This window comes from Hyaena hyaena, unplaced genomic scaffold (assembly GCF_003009895.1).
Source record: "Hyaena hyaena isolate Hyena2069 unplaced genomic scaffold, ASM300989v1 scaffold_398, whole genome shotgun sequence".
NCBI classification, from domain to species: Eukaryota; Metazoa; Chordata; class Mammalia; order Carnivora; family Hyaenidae; genus Hyaena; species Hyaena hyaena.
In genome coordinates this window covers 1,384,749-1,410,385 of record NW_024081032.1, presented here as the reverse complement: position 1 = coordinate 1,410,385, position 25,637 = coordinate 1,384,749, and the positions used below count along the sequence as shown (strand labels likewise).

Below are 25,637 nucleotides of genomic sequence, written 5' to 3'. Positions count from 1 at the left end.
AACTCTTTCATTGTAACTCCACATCTTATTATCTGGCTAATTAACTGGCTAACTGTATTAATTATCTTAAGTTAATGATACCAGTACCAGTTTAAGTGAAAAATTGGAAACCATCTTTAGACTTCCTTTTCTGTATCAGCACTTTCAGTTAGTTTTGTTAATTAGTCTCTATCCCCATTCTTTTAAATTACCAATGTCTTTGTTGTAATTTAGGCTTTTATAGTTTTCTTACCTCAACCTTTGCAGTAGTTTGGAGGTTTATCTTTAACCAGATTTGCCTAACTATCCCTCTTACTCACTACTACCAGTTATTTTTCTATATTATGAAGATGATCATTCCATTTTCCTGCTCAAAATTCCTTAGTGATATGACATTATGAAAAAAACAAAGGCAGATTACTAAAGGCATCCTGCAAGTCTCTATAAACTGATCTTTGTTTTGTGTCTAAATCCAAACACGGAGAAAAGTTTTCTCAGGGTTCTGTGCTGTATGTAAAGTATTAAGATTTCTCTTTCCCCCCTGTTTACTCAGCAATTTGTACTTATCCTTCAAGCTTTGTCTTAAGTTTCATTTTATTCTTTCAATGACTTCTTCTCTGTTTGACTTCCTTCTCCATTTGTCTTTTCTTTTCCTTCTGCTCTCAGTTAGTCATTACTTCTTTTGCCCCCATATCTGTGTTTTAGGTATTTTCCATGGTTTTGTAATTGCTTTCATGTTTGTTTTTTGGTGAACCCTCCTTAAAGGTGTATATGTTAACACTGCCCACAGTCTGGGGGATACTGGGCATGAAGTAGACTCTCAGCAGATTTCTTCAATGAACAAATGAATGACTCTGAGGATTAAATGTCAATTTTAGCAGGAAAAAAATCTCATCAAAAGGAAATAGTAGGTAAAAAACAGATATTTAGTGAATGCTGTCTTCTTAAAGGCTGCCCAATATGTATTAGGAACTATTCTTCATAGTTTTCATACATTGTCTCTTATTTATAATGTTCACAGTCACTCCACAAAGTAGGCATTCCCCTTGTAACCTGGGAACTCAGATTTTTATCTATATGAATTTAAAGTTCATACTGCACAGCCCAGCTCCCTAAATTATTTGGTACATAGCAGAAAGAACTCGATAAATATTTGTTAAATAAGTGTTTTCTTATATCAAGTATACCAGCACCTATAAATATATATCCAATATTATTTATCTTAAACTTGTCTTTGGATAATAGGAAATCCTTTTTTGTTTATAGACATTTGTTTATATGTATTCTATCTAGAAATTAAAAATTTTTTTTTTTTCTTTAAAGTTTTTATTTAAATTCAAGTTAGTTAACATACAGTGTCAATTGGTTTCAGGAATAAAAGTGATTCATCACTTATATAACACCCAGTGCCCTCCTTAATGCTCATCACCCATTTAGTCCATCCTCTACCCACCTCCCCCCCAGCAACCCTCAGTTTGTTCTCTATAGTTGACTGTCTTATGGTGTACCTCCCTCTCTGTTTTTATCTTATTTTATTTCTCTTTCCTTTCCCCTATGTTCATATGTTTTGTTTCTTAAATTCTACATGCTTGTGAAATCAAATGGCGTTTGTCTTTCTCTGACTGACTTACTTCACTTAGCATAATACACTTTAGTTTCATCCACATTGTGCAAATGGCAACATTTCATTCTTTTAGATGGCTGAGTAATATTTCATTACGCATATATATGTATTATATGCACACACATGTATATATTTACATGTATGTATGTGTATATATGTGTATATATATACACAGAAGCACACATTTGGGCTCTTCCCATAATTTGGCTGTTGTGATAGTTAGAAATTTAAAATTTCTAAAGATTTTGCTCCAAAATAATAAAGGTTATATTTCCTGTGTTACCTAGATGACATTCTGGTGGAAAATTTTCAAACTCAAGGAGGGTCATAGAAGTAAATTTGAATTCTTATGCATGTAAACGTCTATAAAATTTTTCTCAAATTTATATGAAGCTCAGTTTTTATGGCTTCTTGATAATTGTGTAGTATTTAGAAATATGAATGCTTAAATGACTGACTTTAAAGATTTTCTTTTGCTTTTAATCAGGACCATGTTGCTTCCTGATCAAGTAGAAGATTTCTTTTGCAATAATTAAAGATTACCTAGAATGAAACAGCTTTAAAAAAGACATGTATTTTAAGGATTGAATTGTTTCACCTAACATTTTATTTTTATAATTGAGAAACAATATTGTTTGTGCTGTTCCATGAGTTGTTTAGTGCACTATTTTTATTTTTTAAAATGAATTTTGTTCAAAGTATTTCAGATACCTTGAAATAGCTAATATTTTAGTGGCTGAGTATTATTATTACAGCTTTAAGTTTTTCAAAATATAGTATATGAAATAATGAATAGTGCTTTTAAGTAATCTGGGAAACAAAGTTTGCATTATATATTTTCATGTTTTTTTGGGGGAGGTGAAACTAAGTCTCATTTTTTTCTTCTTAAACACTGAAGGCCTACTTGTTCAAGTGTCTATAAATCATTTGTATTTTTTTATATTTTAGAAAAATATTTCTATATTCTTGGCCTTAGGTTAAGTATTCTTGGCCTTAAGGGTCAAAGATAGTAAGGGCTGGATCCACAAATTGTTGCAGAAATTAAATCATTTCGTATCAAAATATACTGTTGAATTGTTTTGGTTGGCACTAGGACTATAAAGTTAAAACTTAATACAGACTTATTCCTTGATTCCTAATGAATATTCACATATTATTAAGTTAAATATATATAATTATTCTTGGACCTAATAAGTCTGAGTTGTAGAAATGAAACCACCTAATCTTATTATAAATGTTAAAATGTTGGGAGTGCCTGGGTAGCTCAGTTGGTTAAGAGTCCAACTCTTGACTTCGGTTCAGGTCATGAGCTCATGGTTCATGAATTCAAGCCCTGCTAGCAGCACAGAGCCTTCTTGGAATTCTTGATCTCTCTGCCCTTTCCTGTTCCTACTCTTTATCCCTCCCTCCCTTCCTCCCTCTCTCTCTTCCTCCCTCTCTCTCTCTCTCAAAATAAACAAATAAATCCTTAACAAATTATTTTAAAAAAGCAAATAAACGTTAAAATGTTGTTCCTTTGACTTACTTTTCCTGGCCATGCAACCCAAAATAGAATCAAGGTTAATCTTTCTCAGTTTATGCTATTTTTTTCCTTCACACTAATCATTGTCATTTTATCTTTATTTACTTGTCCATTCTGTGTCTCTTTCACTACACCATGAATTCCAGAAGAGCTGAACCTGTGGTCTGTCTGGTCAGACTTATGGTACAATATCAATGTTATTAAATGGATAAACCAAATATAATTGTATTTCCATGATATTTGGATCTTGGTCTAATAGAAGTGTCATTCCATAGTTCAAGGCATTCTAGGTCTGTCTCCATCACAGATTTATTCTTTATCAGTCACTTCTTTCATCTGCAAAATGAGAAATATGAGGGGGAACTTGAAATGGTAATGTGTAACTGTTAGTATTCTTTTAACCATTTCTTAAGGTGTGTTGTGACTGTTATGATTGCTTTTTAGGTAATGACTAAACATTCATATCAAGACCTTTATTTTTTTTTATTTAAGTGGTACATGATCAGCATTGTCCACATTTATAATCGATGGAGGAACAGTGAAATTCGGTGTTATGTTAATGGACAGCTGGTATCCTATGGTGATATGGCTTGGCATGTTAACACAAATGATGTAAGTTTTTTTTGTTTCTAATCTGTGCTTTGACGTATTTGAGTGTGTGATCTATCACTATTCATGACATGAATTTTATAATAGTTTGGTAGAAACTTAATAGTTGTACTTTGAAAGTTTTATTCAGTTAAATGAATTTTATGTCTTAAATTTAGTATAATGAACTTGCTAAAATAGATGATTAGTGATAAAGAAAAGGAAAATTACTCAAATATATTATTAAGTATTAGGTCAGAAACATCCATGCAATATTCTATTCTTTTCCAGAATTTCAAGCATTAAACACGGTGTCATACACCTTATTTGGATGTGAAAGGAAGACCTGAAACACAGTGAATCAGTGTAACATGTAGTCTGTATTATTTACTACAAAATAATGATAAATGCTGTGGGGAAATATTAAGTGGGAATAGATATAGAAAGTATAGGGGTAGGGAAGGAGGAAGCCGGATGGTACAGAGATGATCTTAGTGAGAAGAGTTTAGGGAGCAAGTCATGTGGATATTTGGGAGAAATATCCCATTCGCTGAAAACAGTGAGTGCAGAGCCTTTGAGGCAGAATGGAAAGTTAATTGAAAAAATAAGCAGCCAATTTGTCTAGAACTGAAGGAGGAATGGACAGAAACATGTTAAGAGGTAAGATTTAGACAGACAGTAGAGGGTGAAATCATGCAGGGCGTCATACACAAACATAGTATCTTGGTTTTCCCACCTTAACCAGCATAAAAATCTTTGGAAGGTTTTTAGCAGACAAGTGGCATGATCCTGACTCATATTTTAAAAATGTCAATCAGGCTGCAACACTGAGAATATTCTAAAGGAAAAAAATGGCAGAAGCATGGAGATCAATTAAATTACCTATTGTAATAATAGCAAACAGGTAATACTAGTTTTGACTAGCATGTTTAGTGGTGAGGGAGGTAATACAGTTGTATCTAGGAGAGAGCATATCTAGAGTTAAACCCTCAAGAGCTCTGTTCTGGGCTTTGCCTTGTCATTAGCCTGGCCTGTGTTCAAATGCCAGAAGTTTTACCTTCAAACCCAATAATACACAATCATTCCAGCATAGCTGGCTTTATGAAAACTTGCCTCTCTTTAACCAAATACACTTCTCAGTGTTTACATCTCTGCAGACTTTTATTTCAAGGGCAGGGGTCTCTTCTTGTTCTCTCTTGTATTCTTTTAAATAGCACTGTGTCGATAGTCCATGTTTTCCCAGGGTCAGGGGTTTAAAGAGTACTCCCTGCAAACTGTATCTGAACCTTGACCTGTTTTCACATGACCTGAGAGCTAAGAATACTGTTTTTTATTTTTATTTTTTATTTTAAAGGTTTTTCTTTCTTTTAGGACCCAAACAAACAGACAAAAAATCAAGAAAGATTGTGTAACAGCCACATGGAGCTGTCAAAGTTTAAAATCTTTACTGTCTGTTCATTTATAGGACAAGTTTGCTTTTTTGTTCTAGAAACTCATAGTTGGGTCTTAGTAAATTTTTGAGAATGATTTTGTCAGAATTAGAATACACAGATGAAATTCTACTTTCTGCCCTCCAAAGGGGAGACTTTTTATTTTAGAGTGGCGGTAACTCCAATGACCTTCTTGGCTGTCACCAAATCTACAGTTATATTTAGAATGACAGAAATGAAAAGAAAAGAAAAAAAAGAAGGAGGGGAAGGAAGACTTCAATTTTTGAATTACTTGCAATAGTACACCAAGAAATGAAGAGGCCTGGGCCATAACACTTAACTTACACAGACCTTGTGGAGTAAACTCTTAAGTTCCTATAGTTTTAATTACAGATTGGGTTTTTGATGAAGAGTTTCTATCTTTATAATTCATTCAGAAATATTTTGTTATTCTATGGAGACACCAGAGGGATTCCATACATATATAATGCCATGCTTATCAGTACAAAGGAGTGGGCAAAAGAAACTAGGGCCTAGTATTAGGTGAGATTTAGAGAAGTAGAGTAGGGAAGGATTTTAAATGTGGCTTCTTAGGTCTTGAACTCTGCAGATGGAGAGCACCATACCATCTGCGTTAGCCAGCAGACTTTGGTGATAATTATTTATTTGGTTCTGCATAATGCCTACTGAATGGGAGAGAGGGAAGTGATTTTCACTGTGTCCTTGCTTTGTTTGGAGAAATAGAGGAATATATATCCCTGGTGGAGAAATTAGGTAGTTTTTAAAAATAAGCCTTCTGTGTTTATGGTTAAAATTTGGAATTGTCATTCTCTGATTCAGGTGAATCTCTCTCTATATATGGACTGTTGTTAGAGCATGTGAGTTTTAAAATTGGTTTTACTTTTTCTAAATAGAATTTTAAGCCTTTTTACCTTTAAGTATAACATTTGCAAAAGTGGCCAACTGATTATTGAGTAGATGGTTATTGTTTGTTTTACTTTTCCATAGATACAAAATATTTAACTGATTTACTTTTTTTGGAAAAATTTTAGCTGGCATTTATTAGGTAAATATTCCATGAAGTCTTAAGTGATGTTTTTTTCTGTTATTACTGTTATACTGGAAAGTATACATGACAGTGAAGGCAGATATCCTTAAATATTTTATCATTACAAAATAATACATTGATTTCTTTGTGACTTTTTAAAAATAGAGCTATGACAAGTGCTTTCTCGGATCTTCAGAAACTGCTGATGCAAATAGGGTGTTCTGTGGTCAGCTTGGTGCCGTGTATGTATTCAGTGAAGCACTCAACCCTGCGCAGATATTTGCAATTCACCAGTTAGGACCTGGATATAAGGTAGTAATAACGATCTTATAAATTCTGTGGAAAGTTTTATGTGAATTCTATGTGAAATGTGATACAATATAATATAGAGTGACAATCTTTCTTCAGTGTCGTTTAAATGTCATCTCTGTTCGTTGGAACTCACTTATTAGTACAGGTTTGATTTTGTTTCAAAGGTGCTTTTTCTCTTTTGGACTTTTTTCCTTTCATGAACTTTCAAAATTGAAAAGAATGTTTTTTGTTATGTTGAAGCCATGTTGACATAACTCTGAAATAATAAATTTTATAAAACCATATTGCTTAATGCGGTTTTTGAAATCCCAAAGTTTGAAATATATAATGAACAAATGAAATGACTAGTATCTTCAAAATAGAGATGACTTGGAAAGTATAAAGATTTAGAAGGAAAATGGTGTAAAATATTACATGTGGCTGAAATTATTCAATTTTAGTTTTTACTTTTGCTTGTCCTATACAATAGGTGAACAAGGTCTGTAGAGTAGTATCGGGATTTTGTAAAATCAATTATTAAATATGGTGTATCACATTCTTTCTGTTTTTTAACTCTCAGAATGAAGACCTTTTTTAGCTAGGATATCACATTCACATACATGAATTAGTTTTTAATATGTAATATGCCTGGCTAGGGAAGTATATAAGAGTTTTATTTAAATAACATTAGGAACGGAGACATTCCAAACTGTTTGGAACTGAGGGAAAAGTATGCATTGTGAGTCGAAGTATTTATAATTCTGAAGAAGTACAGGTCTTGCCGGAAGAACTGTTGTTTTAAACATAGTGTTTAAGTAATCAGTGTGAAGATTGCTTTATGAAAAAGGGATACTAAAATATTTCTGTTCCCAGTGATTTTAAAATAATCACAATACTATTAAATGAGAGTAATGCTGTAATTTTTCTGTCAGGGTGATAATTCTTGCTACCATCTTTTGTCCATATCAGTTGATTTGTTTTAGTGTCTCTAGAAATGAACTTGTGCTTGTAGCAGCACTATGTCTGTATTGGCCTTTTGTAGGGTGTTGGGTCCTAGCTCTGCATGGCAATGTTTCTGTAATTCAGGTTTGGGGGTTTATATACGTCCTGTCTCCTTTTGTTTTTTTGCCTTGGTCTATAAAATACTTGATGTGGCTTCAAGCATTGCCGGAATGATTAAATGAATCAAATCGATGATATATAAATAAAGGTAGAAAATTTTAAAAACCACAGATATGCAAAATGTAAATCCAACATGATTGGTATAATGAAGTTTTAGAATTGATGGGAGCTTCCTGGTAGGAAAAAGGAAAAGGAATAAATATAAACAAGTTACGTAATTCTCCCATTTGGAAAGGAGCAAACATTGTCTTGCATCACTTCGCTAACTTAGTTGTTTGTCATACGGCTTTTTCTCATCTCATTCTTTTAAAACAAAAGTGAAAATGAATAGTAGTCCTGTGTCACCATGTTCTATGCCCAAGTACTCATGTGATATAAGAATGTATTCCTAGCATCCCAACATAGGCAGTAGAGAACCTGTATCAAAGTCAGAACTTGTAAAAGAAAATTCCTCTAAATTTGGGCATTACATGAAAAAGAATTTTATTAAGTTTTGAGAGTTCCCAGTTAATGGGTATAGCCCACTGAGGCCCTTGTTATTGCACGAAGTAGACTATAAATCCATGGGTGTGTTATGGATTTTCTCAATTTGTAAATACTAAAATTAGAATTACTATTAGGACAAGCATCTGTAAAAATTTTGACGATGAAATTTTTTCCCTAAAATTCAGAGTGAAGAGAAAGAGGAAAGAATGCAAATGAAGATCAGATTGTGTTATGACAGGGAAAAAAGCTGAAGTGGTTCACATAGTCTCAGTTTTCTTGGGTAAAATAGGAGGCAGAGTCAGTTCCTATGAGTGAAGGGGTAAAGAGTTAGTTGCACTGGAACTTTTAAGGTGTTTATGATATAATAATTAGTTGACATTTGGTTTAAATCACAAACAAAGCTTAAATTATTGTAATATAATAACGTATATATATTCATTGCTTTGCGTTATATAGAGCTTCCTGTAAGGGATAATGGTCAGATAATATTGTCTTCTATTCTAGGCTTAACGTAGATAGCATGTCAGTATTGGGCCCAGAAATAAAATAAATTAATTCTCCCCAAAATAATGCCCTCAAACTATATATACTATGGAGCCTGTCCCATGTGATTTTGACTTCTTGATCATTAGAATATTAGGTAATTTTCTATCTGTGAAATGGCTGGTTTTGAGCAATATAGCTTGTCTGTGAATATTTTGTACTTAGTTATTTTAGGTAAATGGTAAATAAAGGAGGGTATTACTAATCAGTTAAATCAATTAAATCATTAGGTTCAGGGGTGACTGGATGGCTCAGTCATTTAAGTTTCTGACTATTGACTTCTGCTCAGGTCATACCATGATCTCATGGTTTGTAAGTTTGTGTCTCATCAGGCTCTGTGCTGACAGTGTGACACCTGATTGAGATTCTCTCTTCTCTCTTTTTTCCTTTCTCTCTCCCTCTCCAAAATAAATAAATAAACTTTAAAAATAAATAGGGGAGCCTGGGTGGCTCAGTCAGTTAAGTATCTGACTTCAGCTCAGGTCATGATTTTGTGGTTGGTGATTTCTAGTCCCTCATCGGGCTCTGTGCTGACAGCTTAAAGCCTGAAACCTGCTTCAGATTATGTTTCTCCCTCTTTCTCTGCCCCTCCCCCGCTCACACTCTTGTCTCCAAAAATAAATAAACATTAGAAAATTTTTTTTAATAAACAAGCCATTGGGTTTTGGATTTGTAACACAGAATTTCTCACTGTAATTTTGTCTAGGATAGAAAAACTTACTGTGAGTTAAGTGTATTGTTGAGCTCCATTTGGTGGGGTTATTCAGTGTGTACAATATTATAAAGCCTTATATATACAGTGACTTTTTAACATAAGCTTATACAACATTTTAACAGAATTTTGATATTTTCCAATTGTTATTGGACATTTCCTAATTATTACTATCATATAACCTCTTGTGGCAAGCAATTCATCTACCTTGCTAAATATTACAATATTAAACCTTGTTTTTGTCCTCCATTAAAGAAAATAATGATTTTTATCAGTTTATTATATTATGATAAAGGCATAACTGATAAGAGAAACTGTATAAAATAGCGTCCAAAATTAAGATCATTTTGGAGGGTACTGATACCTGTTTGGATAAGCAAGCTCCTAACAAAGTGATATTCTCACAATAACCACTTAAAACTCTGCACATAATACAGAAAACAACTATGTGAGGGTTCTAAAGAGCTAAGATTAAGCGAGGTATCAAAACATGAAGCAAGGGGTCCGGCATGGGCTGAGTTGCCTGGTTTTTACTCTGATAGAAAATCCTTTTTGGCCAGAAAAATTAAGGTGAAAAGCACTTGGTCAGTCAGCACCACATGGAAATTAATGGGCAACTCAAGAAAAGAAACAGCCAGAAAAGGATCTGAATTCTGTATTTAAAAAAATCAGCCCAAATCTCTAGCCCACTCCTGAAGCCATGATGATCATGACATACTGATAATACACTGTAAATAAGTCTTCAAGAATTGAACTGAGATCCGACACACCACACATGGGAGATATGACAGTTTGTAATTGTATTGATACAAGAAATTACCTCACAAAACAAAAACATCAGTACTTTTCAGAACAATATAGTCTCTACAGAATATTTTCACCATGTCTGGCATATAATCCAAAATTGCTCATTCTGTGAAAAGCCATGAAAATGTGACTTCTTGTCTGGGGAAGGAGAAAAACATCAGCACATGCCTACCCGGAAATCACTGAGGATCATGAATTTATTACATGAGGACTTTAGGGAGCTATTTTAACTAGTGAACTTAAACAAAATTGCTTGTAATGAACTGAAAGATGGGAATTATTAGCCACAAAAAAGTGGAAATTTTAGAATTGAAAAATATATCTGAAGTAAAAAATCCACTGTATGGGTTTATTATTAGCAGAATGGATATGGTAGAGAAATAAATAAACTTGGAGATAGATTGACAGAATCATTAGAAAAGAGAGAGATTAAGGGGGAAAGAACAAAACCATAGAGATATATGGAGTGGTTTGGAAATCTAATATTCAGTGAAAGGGTCAGAAAAAAATATTTGAAGGAAAAATGATTTTTAAAAAAAACTTCACAAATTTGGTTATAAACAAAATAAAAACAACTGACATTTATAGGATAAAGGAACTATGTAAACTCCAAGGAAAATAAATGCAAAGAGAACCAGAGTAGGCATATTATAGTAAAACAAAAGGAAAAAAAAGTTATTGAAAGCAAGCAGAGAAAAACTAGGCAGAATGCACACTTTTCCTTTAGCAGATGGGGAAACCATAGAGCTGAAGCAGAACCTGTCAACCCAGAATTCTTCATCTAGTGAAAATATTTAAGTCTAACAGATGAACATTAAGACAATTTGTTTGTACCAGCACTTTGTAGACTGAAGAAAGAAACTTGGATCATTAAGAATGAAATAATGAAGAATATGAATGATTGATAAATGTATGGGAAAAATAAAATATCTTTTTCTCTTATTTAAAACACATACTACTCCTTAAGGCAAAAACTATTACACTGTCTGATTTGAATTTATAATAACATTTAATATATATGATAGCCCTAATGGAAGGTTCTGGGAGGGGATATAATTATAAACTTTTCATATTTTACAAAGTATCTGTAGGATTCGAAACTATTGACTGAAATTTAGTAGCCAAAATGAAATTTACAAATTCAAAGTCAGTTATCCTTTCCTGACATGTGAGTATCCAGTATTTAATGAAAGATAACATATATTCAACATATACGAAGTAGAAAGGAAAAATAAAATAAATTAATGCAAGTTAATGGAGACAAGGTGAATGAGATGAGTAAGAAGCATTCATTGATTTATCCATTCATTCTTTTAAAAAGTATTTATTATTAAATATTATTTATTGACACTATTATTCTAGGTGTTCTAGGTGCTAGGGATAAGACAGTGAACAAAACAGACAAAAATCTCTGTGTTTATTGAAGGGAAGGAGGATATACAGTATGGTAAGTGCTATGGGAAAAATAAAGCATGTAAAAAGGAGAGAAAATGCTGGACTGCAGTTTTAATACAGTGATAGAGGGGATTTCACTAAAGACTTCAAGGAGGTGAAGTTGATGCCAGCCAGGTGGATATTTGGGGAAAGGCTTTCAGGGCAGATGAGAAAGCAGGTGTAAAGGCCACTAGTAGGATCTTATTTGATAGATTAAAAAACACTGTGATTGTGTTTCACTGTGACTCAGATAGAGGTTAGACAAGGCTGTAGCAATAGGAAGTAATGGAACTTGGTTGGATTTTTTTTTATAAGGCATACCTAAAATAATACTCTAGGAGGTCAGCTTTTGCATATATTTTGAGGGTAAAGCCAGTAGGATTTTCTGTCCCTGTGAGTGTGGACTAAAGGTACAAGAGAAGATTCAAAGGTGACCCAATGTATATTAGCCGGAACAACTCAATTGATGGACTTCTTAATTTACTGAGCTAGGGAAGATTTAAAAAGACTAAATTTTGGGGAATAAGGTCAAGAGTTTGATTTTGGACATAGGAAGTTTGAGATGCCAGTTAGACATCTAATGGGGAAATGATGCATGTCTGAATTTTGGGGGAGAAGTCTAGGTTGGAGACAGAACTTTAAGCATTGGTAGGGTATATACAGGATTTAAAACTATGGACTGGATTTAGGTATCAATGAAGTGATTCAGAGATAAAAGATGAATGAGGAATGAATCCTTGGAAAAGCCATTGTTTTCAGGTTGTGGAGATGAAAAGGACCCATCAAGGTAAAATTATGAGGAGAGCAAAGGAGTAAGGAGAAAGGAGAGTATGGTGTCCTGAACATTTTTAAATGAAGAGAAGGTGATTAGTTGTCAAATGCTGCTGACAGGTTGAGCAAATTCAGGACTGAGAAATGGCTATTGGATTTAGCAGCATGGAGGTCATGGGTGATCTTATTGTTATAATTTAAAATTAGTAAGGGCGTCTGGGTGGCTCAGTTGGTTAAGTGTCCGAATTTGGCTCAGGTCATGATATCACGGTTTGTGGGTTCGAGCCCTGTATCGGGTTCTGTGCTGACAGCCAGCTCAGAGCCTGGAGCCTGCTCCAGATTCTATGTCTCCCTCTCTCTCTGACCCTCCCCTGCTCATGCTATCTGGCTGTCTCTGTCAGAAGTAAATAAAAACATTAAAAAATTAAAAAAATATAAAATTAGTTAAAATGAGGGAAAAAATCTTTCATTTAATGAAGACAGTAGTGTTTGTAAAGAATTGAAAGAGAAACATTAATTTATGATTGCAAGTATAGTTTAGTTTTGTGTGTATCATTCTAGTGCATTGCATACCAAGACTTTATCTCTTCCTTTGTAATATTCCATCACTGAGTTTCCATCATTTTTTTCTTTTGAGGAGCTGTTTATTTGTAGCCGATTTTTTCTGGTCTCCTAATTATTTGCTTTTACTATATTATACATTTACTTATGTTAAATATATTTTTATATAAAAATTTTGTAGAAGGAGAAACCTGAATAGTATGTACTTCAGTGCCTATGAATATGCATATGTAAACTTTCTTTGCAAAATAGTGAGGACTTATTTTTAAACTGTCATACTTTAAATGATATTTTATTTTACTCAGTATCTTTGGATCATATGAACATACTCAAAGTATACTAACATTTTTCAAGTTAGTTGCAATTCTTCTTTTGGAATTACTTTTAAAGGGTCAGTTTTTAAGTGACACAGGAAAACAGTTTTCATTACTTTAGAACTGTGCTGTATTTTTGATAAGATGGTTTTGTGACATCTGTTAATCCATCAAACGTGGCTTCAAGTTGTTTTTCTTTTTCCAAAAATTAGTTCCATCCCTTTAGGATGACCGTTTGCATTCAAAAATATAATTTAAAATGCTGTAGAGTTTGATCAGTAGTGGAACTGGAGAGTGGATCTCAGAAAGCCCTGAGCAGCTTTGTCCACATCCCCCACCACACACAGGGGCCACAGCTGCTGCTGGCCTCGGTCACTAACACTGTAACCTTGAGTAGTGAAGCCTAGATATAGCCTGGAAGTAAGCGGTAGCCAGGGTAGCCTCATATTGGCAGCACTTGAAGGGCCGAGTTCATCACAGGAAAGATCTGGGGAACGGTAAATGGTTCAGTGTAAGAAGCAGATATGGTGTAATCAACAGGAATGACAGCAAGGAATACGTATTTGTATACCAGACTGCCATAAAGAAGAATAACCCTGGGAAAGACCTTTGCCGTGTGGAAGATGGAGAGGCTGTGGAGTTTGATATTGTTGAAAGGACAAAAAAGGGTGCAGAGGCAGCATATGTTACACGCCCTGGGAGAGTTCCAGCGCAAGGCAGTAAATGTGCAGAAGACTAACCTGCTAAATTACAGACACTATCCACATTGCAGCGGTTAGCCACACAGTTACCAGTAGGACTTCCAGAAGAGCGAGAATGGGGAAAAGAACATGGGATCTGGGATCTCCGAAAGGTCAGGCCCTACTGCTGGTCACAGTGTCCACTTTATTTACGACATGTGGAGACCCCATGGGTGTTGAACATAGTACTCCAACTTTTCAGTGCTGGGAGAAGTGATGGAAGGTGCTGACAACCAGGGTTCAGGAGAGCAAGATAGACCAGTGAGACAAAATATGCATTGGGGTTATAGTTGACCATTCCACAGGTGCCTTCCTTGCCAGAGGCAAGCTAAAGAGGATGGCAGTGAAGGAGATGAGGAAAATCAAGGAGGTGAGACCCAGGGTCGGTAGCCACCTTCACATCTGTACTGTTGCAACTTCAGTCACCACAACACAGAAGCCTAGAAAATCCTAAACCACAAGATGGCAAAGAGACAAAGCAGCAACTCACCAGGGAGAATTAGTCCTCTACCAAGGCTCTGCAGGGTAGGGCGGAGCAGATGCAGGCTTACCATCTCTACCATCATCTGGTTTAGTTAGCCAGCAGGAGGAAATGAACATGAAAATTTCAGCAATAAGAAATAAGAGAAAGTTGGAACTGAAGACCTCAAATGCTTGCCTTTTGTCCATTGACCAATAAGTAAAGCTCTTTGCATTATTTCTGCAGAATGGAGTTTTTAATTTACCTAAAGACAATCTCTCTCTCTCTCTCTCTTTAAGCCTGGTTTTCCTCAATGAACTTAAAAAGGTTTTTAAATTGTTTCATATCTGGAAAAGTTGATTTTTTAAAAAAACTCATTTTTAATTTGTAATAAATATTCACAATTTGATTTTTTTCAAAAAGTCCACAGAATGCAAGCACCTGTTAATAAAGGTCTTTTAAAATGTTGTAGACTCTGAAAGTGTTTTTTAAAAATCTTAGATATAAGGAATGTTTTGAGTTATAGAATGTATGTGTAAGTATTTTTAAGGTGACATTTGGAAAATACACCGATTGTGATATTTGTTAGCTATATTTGCTTTAAAATATCAGGCATATTATTTAAAGTTACACTGTATTATAGTATTTTTGTGAATGGTGAGACAAGTGTTCTCTGTTTCCAAAGTTCTGTTCCCCTCCCCTCCATGTTCAGATAATGTTGACTCTCTCGTCTTAAATTAAAAATTCCTACAAGGTTTTTATTCATTTAATGAATATTTTCCATATTCTAACAAGTTTTTCCTCCAGGAACTCAGTCAAATAATGCTTTCTAATGGTCATTGAGGGGACGTGTGTAACTTAATGCCATTTCCTTATGATTTAAAGATCTTCAATTACTGTTTTTAAAATTTCATTATAAACTCATGAATTTAAATGCATTTGAGGTGTTTCCATCTGTAGCAGTTGTTGTCTTTTTTGAAATTCAAATTGTCCCACCTTTGAGTGATAAGTCGTAATTGGTCCTTTACTCTTTTGACCTGACCCTGTAGTCTTTGATAGCTTCCTGGTTATTCCCGAGGACTGTGTTTCAGATTCATCTGAACATTTGTTGCTTAAGTCCTGGAGTCAGCTATTATTCCAAGAATCCTTAATTTTTACTAGTATGATATTGATGGCTGTTGGGTTTTTTTTTTTTTTTTTTTAATGTTTTATTTATTTCTAGGAGAGAGAGAGAGAGACAGTGTGAGCAGGGAAGGGTCAGAGAGAGAGGGAGTCACAGACTGAAACAGGCTCCAGGCTCTGAGCTGGCAGTCAGCACAGAGCCTGACACGGGGCCTGAACCCATGAACCGCGAGCTCATGACCTAAGCTAAGCGAAAGTCAGACGCCCAACCGACTAAGCCACCCAGGCGCCCCGATGGCTGTTGGGTTTTAACTTGACCTTTCCTAACTTAAATCTGTATCTCCTTCTTCTTTATTGAGAATACTAGTTGTCATGTGCACAGAGGGTGATAGGATTAGGAAAGCCCATAATTACACATACAGTAGTCTCTGAACAACACTACTGATACCACTCTACTGACATTATTACTGAAAACCATTAATTTTTTTGCATATGCTCTCTTCATTGTCATTTTTTATATAGTTTTAGGTGTGTTATAGGCCGAATTGTGTTTCTCCCAAATTTATATGTTGGAGTCTTAACTCCCAGTAGCTCAGACTGTGACTGTATTTGGAGATAGGGCCTCTAAAGTGTACCTAGACTTAAGGCAAGCTGGTGGGGTGGGCCTTGATCTATTACTGAATGATGTCCTTGTAAGAGGAAATGAGGGTATACACAGAGGGAAACCTGTATGAAGATAAAGGAGAAGAAGTGGTCATCTGCAAGACTAGGAGGGAGGTTTCAGAAGGAACCAAGTCTGCTGACACTTTGATTTTTAGACTTGTGAACCCCAGAATTGTGAGAAAATAAATTTCTGTTGTTTAAACTACCTAGACTTTGGTACTTTGTTATGAGAGCCCTAGCTGACTAATACCTGATATGATCTACATTGTGAGTATACATAGGTATTACAAACTATTCTCAATTTTTAAAATTCTTACTTAGTTGTAGTCCTGTAAGTACTTAAATATTTTAGTTTCATCACATCCCTTATATTGATGTATTTTGGGTATCTGAAGCTCACTGTACAGTGTATTTCTCTAAAGGGAATCATGGGAATACTATTTCTTGAAGACTGCATTTCATTGTTAAAAAACTAGGGGGTTTTACACTTAAAAGGCGTTTGCCTGGTTCTAAAACCCTTGACTACTGACTTTTATTTGAACATATTAAATATGTTATTAATTTTCTTTTGGCTTCAAATATTTTGTTGCAAGTGTGATAGCAGTCTGATATCCTTTCTGTTATCAGATACTTTTTCTTTTTGACTATATGTTCAAAGGATTTTTTTTTTTTGTATCTAATACTTTTGCTAGATATGTCCTGTTCATTTAGAGTTGATTTCTCAGAAATGGTGTATATTTTCAGTATATAATTTTGCATCTTTTTATATTTCAAGAAATTTTTCATATACTGTTTAGTATTCTGTTTTCTTGCTTTGGGTTTCTTTTTCAGTGACTTGAGTATACATGATTGATTTACTTTGCTTGTCTTTAATATCTGTCACTTTGTGTGTGCGACTGCGCGTGCTTGTGTGTGTGTGTGTGTGTGTGTTCAAGTTAGTTTTTGGGTTTCTTTTTGTTTGAAGGGCTTCTTTTGTTACTTCTTGTAGGGTGGGTCACATAGCAGCAAATTATCTCAGTTTTTATTTTTTGTGAATGCATTTCATTTTGCTTTCAGATGGCTTTCTTGGATATAAATTCTTGGTTGAAAGTTTTTTCTTTGAGCACTTTGTAGTATTTCACTATGTTATGACCTCCATTTATGTATTTATTATAATTGTTTTTAATGCTTATTTTTGACAGACAGTGGAGGAGGGTTAGGGGGGAGGGCAGAGGATCCTCAGTTAGTTCTGTGCTGACAGCAGACAGCTCCATGTGGGGCTCAAACTCACAAAATGCAAGATCATGACCTGAGCCAAAATCAGTCACTTAACTGACTGAGCCATCCAGATGCCCCATGGCTTCCCATTTTTTTAGATGAGATGTCACCTCTTGATCTTATTGGTGTTCTTTTTTAGGTGAAGAGTCATTTTTCTCATGCTGCTTTAAGATTGTCTCCTTGTCTTTCATTTTCAGCATTTTTACTATGATGTTTCTTTATGTATATTTCTTTGCTTTTATTTTTCTTTGAGTTCATGGGCTTCCTGAAGGGTGAATATGTAAATTAGTGTTTTCCAAAATCTTGGGAAGTTCTCAGCCATCAAGTTTTTGAGTACTTTTTAAATTTTTCTTCTCTACTTCTGCTATTCCCATTCTGCATATGTTGGTACACATGTTTCCCACATTTCTCTAAAGCTCCAATCATTTTTCTTTACTCATTTTTCTCTCTGGTTTTTAGATTACATAAATCTTTATTATTTTCATGTTTGCTAATTCTGTCCTCTGCTTGGTTCAGATCTTCTGTTGACCTATAGAAAATTTTTCAGTTCAGTTACATTTTTCAACTCCAGAATTTCTATTTTGATTGGTTTTATAGTATTTCTGTATTAATTGATATTATCTATTTCATATGACATTATCATCATACCTGCATTTAGTTTCTTAGTTATGATTTTCTTTTAGTTCTTTGTATGTATTTTTAATGGGTATGTTGGAGTCTTTTCCTGTTAAAGCTGACATCTGTTTGCTCTCACTGGCAGTTTCTGTTGCCTGCTTTTTTCCCATATGTGTGGGCTATATTTTCCTGTCTCATTTCATCTCTCAGTGTCTGGTTGGAAAATGTCCATACCCTCTTTTTTCTTTAAAAAAAATTATGACATCTTTATTGAAATATAATTTTTATATCATACAATTCACACATTTTAAATTTACAAGTAAATTATTTTAAGTAATTTACAGAATTGTATCACCATCACTGTAATCCAATTTTAGACTATTTCTGTCACCCCACAGGCCTATTGGCAGTCACTTCTCATTCTCATCCCCATTCTCCTCATACCATTTGATATAATAATTCTGCTTTGGGAAATCCTTCAAGGAACAATTTAATAAATATTGATTATATATATGCACAGGCATGCTTATTATACCTTCATATGTAATTTTGAAGTGTTGGAAGTATTGCAAATAACGTAAATGGAGTAAATATAAGAAAATTATTATTTTAATAATGTGTTATATTTATGATCACTTAAATTGTATCATAATTTAAAGAAACTAAAAATATTGTATTTAATTAATTTAATGTGAGGTTGTTTTGCTCCTACAAGCCAAAGCAGGGAATTATGATATTTGCATCAAGGACTGAAAAAATTAAGGACTTTTTTTTCCAATAAGAGTAGGTTTTATTAGACTTCTTATATGATATTTTCCAAAAAGACTTTATAACTTCTAGAGAATATATTAAACATTGTTTATTTTATTGGAAGCAATATAAACAAAATGAAAGGTAAGTTTTTTTTTTTTTTTTTTTTCCAGACAGAAGAATGTACATGCATTACAGAATTGTTAAAATGCCAACTTGGAAAAGCTAATTACGATGGGTATTTAACAACCCATTTTTCAGTATTTTATTTCAATCATTATTTTTAGAAAGCAGGTGTTCTGAGTTCTTAAGCATGATAGGAATATAAAAAGAAGATAAGAGTTAATAAACTGTTTCAGACATTATTTTTAAAGGATAATAAACATTAGCCAGGGTGATATGTTTGCTGTTTTCTAGAACTTTTCACTTAAATTCATTGAGGATTATAAGAATGAATTATATTAGTAATTATTAGTACAAGACTTTCAGCTCAAAAAAGATTTTATTGCTTATAAGTTCTGTTTTGGCAAAGAACATTGGTGATTTCATATTCATATTTAATGTTTGCTGTGTTTCTCAAAGCAACCAACTCTTTTATACATGTAGTGAGTAAAGGAAAAGGGCACAAAGAGCCAAAGAAAGATATTTAAATAGACAAAAACTGGAAAGTGGTAGGTTTTAGCAATAGTAGAAAACAAAAGTTTTATTACTGGATTGAATCCAGAAAGAAAAGCAGAATCAAGGAAGAAATAGGATAGTATATTTTTAATCTTAAAAGTATGAGCTTAATATAAAGGGGATGTATATTCTCAAAAAAGATAATAATAAAATAAAAGTTAAAATACCAAAATATTAAATACAGAGGAATGGATACTTTTATTCTAAATTCTGAATTTTCCCTGGATAAAGAAAAGTCAGTAAAAAGTAGCTTTGGTGTGCCTGGGTGGCTCAGTCGGTTAAGTGTCAGACTCTTGATTTCAATTGAGGTCATGATCTCATGGTTGCTGGGATTAAACCCCGAAGTGGTGTCTGTGCTGACAGTCTGGAGCCTGCTTGGTATTCTCTCTTTCTCTCTCTCTCTGTCTCTCTCTCTATCTGTCTCTCTTTCTGCTCCTCCTTCCCCTATCCACAAAATAAATAAATAAACATTAAAAAATAGAAGTAGCTTTGAGATGACTAGAGGAAAAACTAAAATGATTCTATTTGGATGAATTTCCTCATACAATTTTAAAATTCAGAGAACATTTGTTAAGGCATTTCTATACATGGAACACTATTATAGGCGTTATGGACCATGCAAAGCTATAAATTAACCTTTAAGGAACTTATAACCAAGTAAGGGAGAAAGACATACAAAAAGCTAAAAAGTGAAGTTGATTGACTTTATAATCATGGTATAATTCCAGTAATTCCAGTGGGATCATAAGAATTCTATTGTAGGAACTGAGAAATGCTTCATAGGGAAGATAGCCTTAAAATTGATGCAGTCAGGCTCATGAAATTTATAAGATTTTTTGGAATTCATAAGGAATAAGTGGGTTTTGTTTATTTTAATAGGGAATAATCTACTTCTCTTGATTACCTCTCATAAATTCATCCCACTGAAAATGCTGCTGTTGTTGTTGTTCCTCTTTGGATCCATTGGTACTCTTGAATTGATTTCTTTTTTCTGTGGAGATGACAAGTAGAATTTGCAAAACAGTCTTCTGAAACGTATCCATTTACAAAGTTTCTTAATTAAATTTTCATTTGAGTATAGTGGGCACAACTTTACATACATTTTAGGTGTACAGCATAGTGAGTTGACAGGTTTATATATTATGCTATGTTCAGTGCAAGTGTAACTACCATTTGTCACCATGCATCACTATTGCAGTATCATTGACTAATTCTTAATGCTGTGCCTTTTATTCCTGTGACTTATTGTTCTGTAAGTGGAAGCTTGTATCTTCTAGTCGCCTTCACTTATTTGGCCCATTCCTCCACCCTTTTCCCCTCTAGCAATCTTCTTCTATATCTTGGTATTGTAAATAATGCTGCAGTAAACATAGTGGTGCATCTATCATTCTGAATTAGTGTTTTCATTTTATTTTTTATTTTTGGGAGAGAGAGAGAAAGAAAGAGAGCAAGCATGAAGGAAGGGCAAAGGATCCCAAGCGGGCTCTGTGCTGATAGCAGAGAGCCTGATGGGCTACTTGAACTCATGAACCACGCTATCATGACCTGAGCTGAAGTCGGATGCTCAACCACGTGAGCAACCCAGGCATCCCAGTATTTTCATTGTCTTTGGGTAAATACCTAGTAGTGGATTTATTGGATCTTACAGTATTTCTGTTTTTAATATATGAGGACCCTCCATACTGCTTTCCACCATGGCTGAAAATAAACTCAAAATGGAGTAAAGACCTAAATGTGAGACCTGAAAACCATAAAAATCCTTGAAGAGAACACAGGCAATAATTTCTGTGACATTGGCCTTAGCAGCATTTTTCTAGATATGTTTCCTAAGGCAAGGGAAACAAAAGCAAAACTAAACTATTAGGACTACATCCACATAGAACACTTCTGCACAGTGAAGGAAACTACCAACAAATTGAAAAGGCAACCTAATGAATAGGAGAAGATATTCACAAATGATGTATCTGATAAGAGATTAATATCCTAAATATATAAAGCACTCACACAACTCAACTCCAAAAAAAAAAAAAAAAAAAAACCACACAAGAAAACAACCAATCCAATTAAAAAAATGGAAAGAGGACCTGAACAGTTTCTCGAAGAAGACAGTACAGATGGCCAACAGACACATGAAAAGATGCTTAACATCACTAGTCATCAGGGAAATGCAAATCAAAACCACAATGAGTTACCTTTATACACCGTTAGTCAGAATGGCTAAAATAAAAAAGAAATAAGTGCTGGCCTAATTAATTAATTTCAGAAAACATTCAACCTGATTTTGTCCACTTTTGGAATAACTGGTAGTGAATGTGCCCTCCTACTGTAAATAACTATAAAAATGGGCAAAATATACAAAAGGTCTGTTTTTTGACACTTGTCAATACACATAGCACAGGCCTGAGATCCTTGAAAGTAGAAATATACTTAAGATGAGCTAGATATTCATCCTTGATATCTGGCTGGGGCCAGTATTCTTATTGAGGCACCAAGAGGTCATGGAGGCAGCTGAGCTGAGGAGGTTGAGATCAGGATTAAGCACAGCTGAAACAGCTAGAATATGGGGAACAGGGTGCAGAAAAGGAGAAAGCTGTTGGGGTAGAGGCAGAAGTCTTTGTGAGGTTTTCCTGTGCATCTTTACCAAGGGTAGAGTTGTATATTTATGGAGCGAGGCCTCGCTAGCCCAGCAGAAAGCAGATGTTAACTAGTAGCAGAAGAGTGGTAGTAAAGGTCACAGTTCTTTGAGTCTAAGGAGTGTCAGCCCAGTTAGAGAAGGTTGATGTCTACATCCTTAGCTGCTCAGTAATAGTCATACAAATGAATGACAGTAGTGGTATAGAAATTTTGGAGTTTTATTATACTGTAATTACTTAACACAAATGTCCAATCAAATCATGTCTACAAAGTGTGATTATGATTATATAATATTGATTGCTTTTGAAATTTAACTTCTACAATTACCAGCCTATCAAAATCTATTCTTCCCTGCAACTCAGTGTATGTTGAAAACTTTTTACTCATATTAGGAGAATGAGTTGCCTGAAATTGCTTAATATTGGCAAATGATTAATTTGATATAAGTAGTTTCTTGGTATCGTTGTGTTAAAAATGTCTCCTGGATAGTGATTGGTATCAGTGTTTTTCTAATTTATTATTTGAACTATGGTGGCCATTACTGTGTTGATACTTGGCATTTCTGCTAATTTTATGCATGGCATTATCATAATTTTTAAAGATTTGATTGGGTAAATAATTATCCACAGTGTGGAAGAACTGACTTCACCTCATGCAGTGAAATTTTCTGTGCTGTTTGTTGGCATGTTTGTGACTATAATCTTTTCTTTAACACTCTTGCTTGTTAAGGGGTGGTAAAAATGATTGCAGGGCATTGAATAAAATTCATCAGTATATCACATATTTACTGTATTCAAGGAACTGTTCTAGGCTTTAGAGGATTAAAAATGATCACACTTATACTTTATGGGAATAATTATATCCCTGAATGTTTATAATTACAAATTGATATGTGTACCAGAAAGGAAATATAATGTAAATGCTATTAAAGATTTGTGAAAGGATGAGTAATTTCAGCTACAGAGACTTTAGGAATTCTTCATAGAAAAAAAGTTTTTTAGGGTTTTTGAAAAATATGTACATTTCAGAGGGTGAGCAGGATATGAGATAGAATGTGAGAAAGAGGGCATGATGAAAGGGGCAGAATGAAGGGAGTATAGGGTGTGTTTATGGATTGATCCATAAACAGACATGTTTCAATGTAGAATACAGAGTAGACTGAGTGGTTTACAGTGGAATGTGAGGATGATTATGATAGATGAAACCAAGTTATTGAAGACTTTGAATATTAAAATAGTGAATTTTGATTTTCTAGTCATTTGGAATTATAAAAAAATTATAGCAAGAAAATAGATTGATTCTATATATTTTCCTAGAGAAGATTTGAAATGCAGATATTAGATTTTGAATTATTTTTAATGAATTCAGATGGAGTATTCTTTTTATTTTTTTATTTTTAAAAACTTTTTTTTAAGTGTTTTATTTTTGAGAGAGAGAAAGAGAGACAGTGTGAGTGGGAGAGGGCACAGAGAGAGGGAGACACAGAATCTGAAGCAGGCTGCAGGCTCTGAGCTGTCAGCAGCACAGGGCTCGAACCCATGAACTATGAGATCATGACCTGAGCTGAAGTTGGATGCCCAACTGACTGAGCCACCCAGGCTCCCCTAGATTATTCATTTTGAAGGGAAACTTCTACAATGTACAGGTGGCAACATTCTCTTAAGTTACACATCAGGAAATATAATTCATGGAAATTTGCAGTGTCATAACCTATGAGTATCAATCAGTAATACCTGTCACAGAGTGATACTGGAGAAAGCAGTAGGTATTGACATATATTTGTTATTCTTACATAATTTCAATGGAAATGGCTATATTCTTAACATTGATGAAGTTTTCAGATATTATTGTTAGAAAATAGCAAGTCTCTGCTTTTGTACCAATTAGATAAACTTAATTTGGTTGGGTTTAACAGTCTTCTGGAACATTTTCACATGTTTATTATGTTAAGTAATTCCAGTTTGGGCGATTAGGTACTACTCATTGAGGCTTTGCTTCATTAGCAACTGTGTTACTGATATCTGGATGTTCACTGCCATATGCCATTACACAAAATCTATGGTAAATATTTTATGAGTGACATTTATGAAGAAGTATCTTGGAGAAAATTATTTGTATAATACTAAGTAGAAAGGATTCATTAATAATAGCAACTACCATTTTGAGTTGCTTTTAAAGATCCAGGTATTGTTCAAAGTGCTCTACTTACTATTTTGTCTGTAAGGTGTGTAAGAGATGAGAGGTTAATAACTTGTGGATGTATACACATTTAGTTTGTGATAGAGTTGGGATTCAGACTTCAGTCTAACTAATTTTGAGCCTGATGTTTTTAACTATTTATTTATTATACTGTACAAAACTGACAAGACAGTATCTTAGTTTTTTAATTTCAAAGATTTTTTCCAAGTTTTATTGAGGTATAATTGACATATAACATTACATTGGTTTAAAGCATGCAATATAATGATTTGATATATGTGTATATTGTGAAATGACTAAGGTTAGTTAGTCCATCCATCCATCACCTCACATGGTTATAATTTTTTGTGTGTCCTGAGGACTTTTAAATCTGCTCTCTTAGCGACTTCCAGTACAGTTAACTGTTACTGTTAACTATGATCAATATTCTTTATATTGTTCTTCAGAATTTATTCATCTTATGAGTAGAAGTATACTCTGACCTCCTTCACCCATTTTATTTATTTCCTCTCTGCACATCTGGCTGTTCTTTGTATCTGTGAGTTCTTTCTGTTTGTTTGCTTGCTTGCTTTAGATTCCACATATAAGTAAGGTCATATAGTTGCTTTACTCTGACATATTTCACTTAGCATAATGTCCTCAAGGTCCATTCATGTCGTTGCAAATGACAAGATTTCATTCATTTTTATGGCTGAACAACATCCTATTGTATACATACATGTACCACATTTTCTTTATCCACTTATTCATCCATGGACACTTAGGTTGCTACCATGTCTTAGCTATTGTAAATAATACGCAGTGAACATGGGAGTGCATATATCTTTTCGAGTTAGTGTTTGGTTTTGTTTGGATATATATCTAGAAGTAGAATTTCTAGATCATATAGTAGTTCTATTTTTAGTTTTTGAGAACACATCATACTCTTTTCTGTAGTTGCTGCACCAGTTTACATTCCCACCAGCAGTGCAAAAGGATTTTCTTTACTCCACATCCTTGGCAACACTTGTTATAACTTGTTTTTTTTTTTTTTTTTTTTGAAATAGCAATTCTAACAGGTGTGAAGTGACAGCTTATTGTGGTTTTGATTTGCATTTCACCAATTAGTGAAATGTGTCTGTTACCATTCTTATGTCTTCTTTGGAAAAATGTCTTTTCAGGTCCTCTGCCCATTTTTAAATTAGATTATTTGTTTTTTTGGTGTTGGGCTGTAGGAGTTTTATATATGTGTGTGTGTGTTTGTGTATATATATAGATATATGAATATATATAAACACATGTGTGTGT

General features: G+C 34.0%; 1 protein-coding gene across 1 annotated transcript in view; it reads left to right on the top strand.

The window, feature by feature from the left end:
- The window catches only part of NBEA (neurobeachin), a 693,804-nt gene that overhangs the window by 89,135 nt on the left and 579,032 nt on the right, over nucleotides 1-25,637 (top strand). Inside the window, exons 7-8 of the mRNA XM_039251874.1 lie at nucleotides 3,618-3,737; nucleotides 6,357-6,503. Coding sequence (XP_039107805.1) covers nucleotides 3,618-3,737; nucleotides 6,357-6,503 — 267 coding nt within the window. The remainder of the gene's footprint in view (nucleotides 1-3,617; nucleotides 3,738-6,356; nucleotides 6,504-25,637) is intronic.